General features: G+C 44.4%; 1 protein-coding gene across 1 annotated transcript in view; it reads left to right on the forward strand.

Annotated features, from left to right (window-relative positions):
* The window catches only part of si:dkeyp-72e1.9 (syntaxin-binding protein 4), a 107642-nt gene extending 99137 nt beyond the window's left edge, over window positions 1-8505 (forward strand). The window contains exons 8-11 of the mRNA XM_037689307.1: window positions 5718-5834; window positions 7078-7127; window positions 7225-7362; window positions 8412-8505. Of these exons, the coding sequence (XP_037545235.1) occupies window positions 5718-5834; window positions 7078-7127; window positions 7225-7362; window positions 8412-8505 (399 nt within the window). The remainder of the gene's footprint in view (window positions 1-5717; window positions 5835-7077; window positions 7128-7224; window positions 7363-8411) is intronic.
* Window positions 8506-8941: the final 436 nt, after the last annotated feature.

An 8941-nucleotide genomic window follows, 5' to 3' on the forward strand; every position in this document is an offset into this window, starting at 1 on the left:
TCTATTTGTGTGTGGTTGTGAGCATGCATAAGTGTATAAGGCTTCTCTAATAGAACATTTAATAGTAACTGTGAAGCAGCAGAGACCCGACCCCCAAGACCAGAGGCAGACGAAAAAGGGGGGACCAGAGCCCAAGACCCCAGGAGGGTCCCCGACCGCGGAGCCCCCAGGGCCACCCACACAGGACGAACCACTCACCCACCCCCCAGAACGGACCACAGGGGAGAACCGGAAGATCCCCACCAGCGACCACATACAGTGACCCCCCGGGGCCAACAGCGACAAACTCATAGGCCTCCGTCGGAACCCGCTGCACCGATGTAGGTCCAGGTCCGGGCACCGAGGCCCGGGCACCGAGGACTCACACCACCCAGGCCAAGGCCCGACAGGGCCAGAGGACCCGAGCCCCACCAGGCAGACACCAGGCTGAGCCGACACACGCCCAAGCGCCCAGCCCCCGACACCAAGGGCCCCAAGCGTGCCGGCAGGCAAGGGCACACCCCACCAGGGGGCCGCGCGATAGGGGTGCGATGCCAAGCACCCCCAGTTATATCAAAGAGGGGGCAGTCCGAGTCTCGGCCTAACAAATACCCATTCATACACAGACACAATCACACAATCCCAACCTCAGTCTCACATTCACTCACTCAAAGACATACAATAACGATACATTTCATTCTTATTCCCGATACGCACTCTATACCCCCCAGGTCCAAGACATGTACCCGCCCTCTACAGGGGGCAGCCCATGCCCAAACCCAGGAGGTAAACCCATTCATTCTCGAGCGGAGAAGAGCCAATACCCCAGACCCGGCCCAGGCCATGCCCAGCCGACAGGACACCCCCCCACCATGAAGAGGACATGCCACCGACCACCCCCACACACCGCCAACAACCAAGCACGTGCCCCCAGCCGACCGCCCGCCAGGCCCCGGCAGCCACCCCGGTCAGCGGGCCAACCATGGCACCCAAGAGCCAAGCTCAGGGGGTCCAAACAACTCCAGGGAGAGCACAGCGCCAGCACCGCCCACGGCAACTGCCCAGACCCCGAACCCCCACATAGTCCTAGTCAACACCCGACGGCCTGCCCTTCTCCCGGACCCCACCCCCGGAATGGCAGTCAGGGAACTAGGGGGGTAGGAAAAAAAATAATAATAATAAAAAATAAGACCCCGACACATACACCCCCGCCCCTAGATGTGCTGTTGATGTGTGTTGTTGTATAGTGCCATTAAAAAGGAAAGAAGAAGGAGCAAAGGCTGGCATGATGCCAGTTTCCCCTCCACCCCAACTCTATCCAAACCCTAGTGTCTAAATGCAACCATTGTAAGTGAGCGCAGGCACAGGGGGTGAGAGTAAGGTCATTCCACCACCCATAGCCATGTGCCCACATCAAGTTCCTATATGTAAATGTCATGAGGATGTTATGAATGAATGTCTAAGGTGTACAGTAAAATTGAGTCCCAGGTGGCTATGGTCAACAAAGATGTATTTTGCGATTAATTCAATTCAATTCAGTTTATTTATAAAGTGCCAAATCACAACAAAGTTGTCTCAGGGCATTTTACAGGAACATTCACATAAAAGCCAATTAGTAAAGTTCTCTATCGAAGGGATCCAGCAGACAAGATGAATCTTGGCTTCGTTGCAGTCTCCCATCCTGAGCAAGCACAGTGGCAACGGTGGAAAGAAAAAACTCCCTTTTAAAAGGAAGAAACCTCCAGCAGAACCAGGCTTAGGACAAGTGGCCATCTGCTTTGACAAGCTAGTTGAGAGGACAGGAAGGAGAGACAGACGAACATAGAATAGTAGGTCCATGTACAGGTCCAGGTCCAGGTATAGGTCCAGGTGTAGCTGAAAGACAAAAAAAACACATGTTAAGGATAGAAAAAATAATTACAAATACAAAACAGGTTGAGCAGAGTAAGTAAAGACAGCAGCAGAGTGAAAACTGTGGTCAGTTTGTCCTCCAGCAGTCTAAGCCTATTGCAGCATAACTAAGGGACAGCTCAGGAAACCCAAGCCGACCCTAACTATAGGATTTATCAAAAAGGAAAGTCTTAATCCTAGTTTTAAAACTGGACAATGTGTCAGCCTCACGGACAGAGATTGGAAGTTGGTTCCACAAGAGAGGAGCCTGATAACTGAAAGATCTGCCTCCCATTCTGTTTTTGTAAATTCTAGGAACCACAAGTAAACCTACAGTCTGAGAGCAAAGTGCTCTGTTAGGAAAATATGGAACAATAAGATCTGTAATATAAGATGGAGCCAGGTTGTTGAGGGCTTTGTAGGTTAGAAGTAGGATTTTGAATTCTATTCTGGATTTGACAGGGAGCCAATGGAGAGAAACTAAAACTGGAGAAATATGATCTCTCCTACTAACTCCTGTTAAGACTCTGGCAGCAGCATTTTGGATCAACTGAAGATGTTTTAAAAAAGTATTTGGACACCCAGATAATAAACCATTGCAATAGTCCAGTCTAGATGTGACAAATGCATGGACCAGTTTTTCTGCATCATTTTTAGATCAGATGTTTCTAATGTTAGTGATATTACGCAGGTGGAAGAAGGAGGTTCTAGTAACGTTTTTAATGTGGGGGATAAAAGACATGTCCTGATCAAAAATAACACCAAGATTTTTAACATTAGAGCTGGAGGACAGATTAATGCATCTAAGGAGGGAGAAATTCTAGTGTTATTAAGGTTAAGTTTATTTTTTGTTCTAGATTTAATTTGTTTGACATTCTAAAAATTTATTCTTATCAATCCCATATTGTGTTATTAATCTGTTAAATGGGATATAGTCTACTTCCTCATATATATGTTCCAAATATTCTATTCCTTTACACCTCCAACCTGGGAAGTTTATCATCTTATTCTGTTGTAGGATGTCAGGGTTGTTCCAGATGGGTGTACGTTTACATGGGATTAGTGAAGACTCTGTCATTTTAAAAAACTCCCACCAAGCTGTCAGAGAGGAGCTGATATTGATGCTTTTAAAGCATTCCTGTTTATTTATAATTTAGCTATAATTGGTCGAGGTCGTTTGTTATCGGGCTTCTTATCTCCGAGCCGGTGAACACGATAGAAAGTGATGTTTTTTACAGTTTCACTTGGGAGTTTCATCTGATGTTGGATAAACTCACGGATCGTAACTTCAGCGTCCTCCTCTGCTCGTTCTGGGATCCCAGAGAAGACAAGATTGTCCCGCATGCTCCGAGCTTGAATATCCTGAATGGACTCCTTCATTTTCCTGTTCTCTCCGGACAGCTGCGACATCTTCTCGGTGAGTTCTTTAACGTTACCCCTCAGAGTTTGGTTCTCTGCAGCGAGCGACGCCACCTGAGCTTGGCTGAACTCCAGAGACAGTTCAGTGCTTGGAACTCCTTGTGGAGAACCTCCACCAGGGCAGCCGGGCATCTAAGCTGGTTAGCTTCTTGTCTATAGAGCCCAGGACATCAGTGAAGCTTTTCTCTGGAGAGGTGGACGTGCTGGTTGAGCTCTCTGAACGTGTGCGTTTAGGAGTTGGTGTGGCCGTGGATGCGGTGTTTTTTTGTGGTTTACCCATCACGATGTTGTTAAAACACTCGTCCACGTAACTCTCCAGACTGTCCAAGGTTTCCTCGTCCACTTTGGTTTATTGAAACAATATGCAGAGGTTATTATTAACAATATTTTTACATTTACAAGAATCTAATGATTATTTCACAATTAATTTATCTTTATTATTTATCTAGCAGCAGTCCCAGCTGAATGCACGCAGCTCAAAAACTTCACTTTGTTTTCTGTAACTACAGACATTATTATCTTATTGAATAAGACGGTTTTAACCCTTTAGCTTTATTTATTTATGCATGTTCCTCAGAGGGAAAATCAACCACCTTTTTAACTGCTTAAAAATACTAGTTTTAAATATTTCCTCCACAAAAGGCTTGTCAGTCTTTTAGAGCTGTCAGCCTCAAATAAATATATCTAATTTAAATTATTTTTATTTTATTTTGCTTTAATTTTTGTTGTTGTTGTTGAAAACATCTGATGCTTGGTTCTGTTGGCACAGTCAGAGTGGTTCTGGACCCCTCCTGTACGCAGTCAGACCTCCTAGTGGGGCTCTGTGCTCTACTCCTCTTCTAAAACAAATCATGATCGCCCTTCATCATCACCCACTCACCTCCGCTCTCGCTGCACTTTATCATGCTGAACTCCATCAACTTCTGCATCTTTTCTTATTCTTACTTCTTCTTAATCATTTTGTGGCACTGGACAAATAAGTTGGAGCCTCCGTCAGAAAGGAGAGGGGAGCTTGTTGGCCTGTTTGGAGGTGAATGGGGTGTTTTGTGCCTCAGACTGCATCATCGCTGCAGCTTCTGCTCTAAAGACGCTTCACAAATGATTTTCAGAATAAAAGATGTGGTGGATTATTTGTCATAACTCTGGTTTGACTTGGCCAAGCAACACGATTTAAACTGGTGTGTAGCTTAAAGCCTGAACTTTAGACACAAACTTGAATGGAACTGATGAGATGCTGCGTCACTCCCAGTACACAGACTGAAATGGGTCATGTGTCTTTCACGCACCGGGGGGTCGATTTGCTCCAAAAGGGGGAAAAATCAGTCAGCGTGAGAAGAGAGATGTCCACGAGTTCTGGAAGGCAGAGCACCACTTGTTTGTAAACCTGTGTTTTGTCCCCGTGTGAGGAACAAACTCCATGGTGCATTTGTGAACGGAACTCTGCCGCTCCAGCAGAACCGGACCTTCAACTCTCCACCAGCTTGCTTTTGACCCGCCTTAGTGATTGGTCAAGACAGCAGGAGCTTCAGTGTGTTTGCATGTAATCCTTGTTGAGACGGACCCTGCCTCGCTCTCAAGTTGGAAAGCCAGCCCCCGGCCGCAGTGCTGTGTGTCTGTGCGTGTTGGTTTATAGACGCTGAGGACAAATTAAGGAGGAAAACGAAACTCACACGTGTTAAAATAATTGTCACACTAACCATTTGCTGCGTTAACACAATAATAACGAGTTAATGTGCACACCACTAATTTATTTATGTCAAACGTTCACTATTCAAATCCATGAGAGAGGTGGGACATCTGCGTACTGTTTGTATTGTTCTTTTTCCTTGTCTGAGGCAGCACAGAGTGACAGCTCCTCATGAGTGGAGGCAGCAATTTTATCCACCATCAGGTGCAATGATGGAGCTAGGGGGTGGCCAATGGGGGCCATATCCAACATAGATTAATCTTTAGCCACAATTCATTTGAGGAATCTGTGCTTTTAAGCAAAAGAAAACTGGAAAACAAGGTTTTCTCAAATGATAAGGGTGGCCAGTTTTCATTTATACTGTATATGGTGGTGGACATTTTGGATTTTGATGAGAACCAATTTTTCAATAGTGAACTTTCTTACTCCTCGATTGTGACACCAAAACGGAAGTTGTCTCTCTTCTTTTTCCAAGTCATCATGCTCACAACATGCATAGATGAGCTGAGGTATTTCCTGTCCCCCCCTCTTCACTCTGCAACAGGGGGCCAATAAATTGTTGCAGAACTTTATTTTTGGAAACGTAGAGCAGTGATCGATCTAGCAGATTTTTTACAGCACAGGAAACAGTGCATGACACAAGTTTACAGTCAGGGCTACCAGCAGATTGCTGTTGTTTTCTCATTGTTATCCTGAAACAACTGACTGGAAGTGGCAACACAAACCCTGTGTGTTCTGTTAGGAGGAGGTGGTGGAGCTGAACAGGAGGCTGACCACCATCGACTACCGGCTGAAGAAGTCAGAGCTGAGCAGGAAACAGCTGGAGGTGTCCAACAAGAAACTGCTGGGCTTCGCTCAGGTGTGACCAGTGTGACACACACACACACACAGTTCTGCTACCACAGCACTCACACGTGTGATTAATTAACTCTGCTGATCCACACTATCAGATCAAAGGTCTAATAAACAAAACCTGAATCATTTGTCTCAGGAGAAACTCAGGGATGTGTTCCTGGCTGCAGGACTTTGTACTGACACAGTCAGATGATTTATCAGGCAGAGCTGATCGTTCACTGACTGCAACAATCTGTAAACATCTCGTGAACCTGTGACGAAGTCAGGCTGCCCCCTGTGGACTCTGATGCTGCCAGAACAGAACCAGATCCAACACAAGGAAACTTATTCTGTGTAGACTATAGGGTTTAACATATTAATGAAAAAAATAAAGAACTGATTTAATGATTCAGTAATTATTCCACTACCCCAATAGTGAAGTGTTTATATTATTGGTATCGGTCTTAACAAAACCCTAAATAAAGTTATTTTCATTTGAAGGGACAGAAACCCAAACAGATGAGTCACAATAGGCTGAGAATTAATTTAGTGGATACATTTATTACCAGAACTGAGAATGAAAACATTTTACTGCAGACAGTGGCTCATACTGATCAAGTTCAATCAGTGGGGAACCCTTAGCGCTTCAAAATCAGCACATATGAAACGATACATTTAAAAATGTTATTTAATCATTATTCTCCATCCATCATCTTTACACACTTTTTTTTTTCGGGTCGTTGAGGTCACTGGTGCCCATGTCCAGCTATCGTGTGAGAGGCGGGGGACACCATGGACAGGTCTCCAGTCCATCACAGGGACACATAGAGACAAATGAGACAAACAACCATTCACTCTCTCACTCACACCCAGAGACAATTTAGAGTTACCAATCAGTCTAACATGCATGTTTTTGGTCTGTGGGAGGAAACTGGAGTACCTGGAGAAAACCCACGCATGCACGGAGAGAACATGCAAACCCCACCCAGAAAGGTCCCTGGACAGGGATTTGAACCAGGGACCTGCTTGCTGAGAGGCAGCAGCTCTACCAACTGCACCACTGTGCTGGCCCCGTTTTATTCGTTTGTTTTGTTGAAGTAATTCTGTTGAATCCAAAAGCCCTGTTTGATTTTCATTTGTAGATTTTTAATCATTTGTTTCCCATGACTTCTTTAGTCAGTTTTGGTTATTTCAGTAACCTTTGTGGGTTTATTTGTGTATATTTATGTATTTAACTTTTTTTGATGGTGTGTTGTTTCTCTCTGCAGAACGTCCATAATGTCCTGACTACTCCAAGTCTGTTTGGGGGGGAGGGCGGGTAAGAAACCCATACGTTCTCCTTTGCACCTCTCTGTAGTGTTGAGGACCTCCGACAAGTAATGTCTGCCTCTGTGTTTGTTCTGTGTCATCACGAGGAGCAGGTCGTCTCCAGTTACAGACAGTCCTGACGCCCTGTCACCACTTCCTGATCCCGCCTTCCAACTGGCTGTGGAGGCCAAACAACTTGTTGCGGGGGGCTGTACTGTTGCTACTGATGACAAAGGTACACCAAAGTACAACACAACACTTCAACAGTGTATCTTCATGCTTTTATAACTTTAATATTGGGGGGAGAGAATATTTCAGGGTGTATAACATCCTAACAGAGCTTAAACAATTCTGAAGAAAGGCTGAAGTGTACCATACTGCCCAGGGCTCCAACAAACTTTGATGTATGAACTGAAATGTTAAAATCCACCATTAATAAACATTTTAAAGAGAGAGTCTGGTCCTCATTAAAGAAGAGACTCCAGTTTGTCAAAACCCTTTATCCTGAACAGCTCAGAGGTGACAGTAAAAGGACCCCGACCCCCCCCCCAACATGATAAACCTCCATCAGAACTGGACCCAGACTCAGGATGAGCAGTCATCTGCTTCATCTGGCTGGGATTTGACAGGAAATGGACACGGACAAACAGGAATTATTCCAGATGTAGTTTCTATGAGAAAAACAAACAAACAAAAGATCATTAACAGCAGTTGTTGCATGCATAAAAATTAAGCATGGAGACACCAACAGTTAGGAAATGTGGTCCGTTTGTCCTCTAACAGGCTAAGCCAACAGCAGCACAACTAAGGGAGGAAACCCGAGCCAACCCCAACTATAGGATTTATCAAGAAGGAAAGTCTTAAAACTGGACCATGTGTCAGCCTCATGGACAGAAACTGGAAGTTGGTTCCACAAGAGAGCTGCTTTTGGAAATTCTAGGAACCATGAGTAAACCTGCAGCCTGAGAGCAAAGTGCTCTGTTAGGAAAATATGGAACAATAAATTCTTTAAGATGGAGCCAGGTTGTTGAGTTTTTTTAGTGTAGGACGTGTTTTCGCTCAAATCGCTTCTACGGTGCAGAGTGACCCAAACTGAGCTCAGAGTTTTACTTATTCTTTAAATAGCAGCAGACAGTCTTTTAATCTTTTCATGAGTGTTGAAGGTTCAGACAGTAGCTGCTTTGGCACCAATAATATTTGTTTGAATATTATCTGAACAAGGTAATTATTAGTTAGTGTAAATTAACTTTCTTGTGATCACATTTTTGCTTTGTTTTCCCTGTCTGTCCTGCAGCTTCGAATGCTGTCTCATGTGTCGGGTCTCATCATGCATGAGCCCCAGAGGACTGAAGGACCAGCCCATCACTGAAGAGGCTGAACCCAAGTGAACAGCAAGACTCCCCTTCAGCACGTCTAAGGCATCAACAACAACCAGACACAAAAAGTCCTAACTGTATCAGCAGGTGGAGTTGAAGACACTGCATGACCGAGTGCTCAACTCACTCAGCTGACATTCAGTATCCTGATATCTTCTGTAACCCTGTACACACACAGACGACACACTGCATGTGAAGAAGGGCTGGATTTCTTAGATTGGACAATCCTGAACAGTCCAAATACATCCCATAATACCTCGGTTTCATTCACCTCTGTTTCACGTTCTGGCTTTTTACCAAAAAGATTATCACCCACTGAAATAAATAAATAAATAAAAGTAATTAATTAATTAATTGTATATGTATATATATATATATATATATATATATATATATATATATATATACATACACACACATACATACATACATGTATACACATACACAC

This window comes from Nematolebias whitei, chromosome 15, assembly GCF_014905685.2.
Source record: "Nematolebias whitei isolate Nwh7 chromosome 15, NemWhi1, whole genome shotgun sequence".
Lineage (NCBI taxonomy): Eukaryota > Metazoa > Chordata > Actinopteri > Cyprinodontiformes > Rivulidae > Nematolebias > Nematolebias whitei.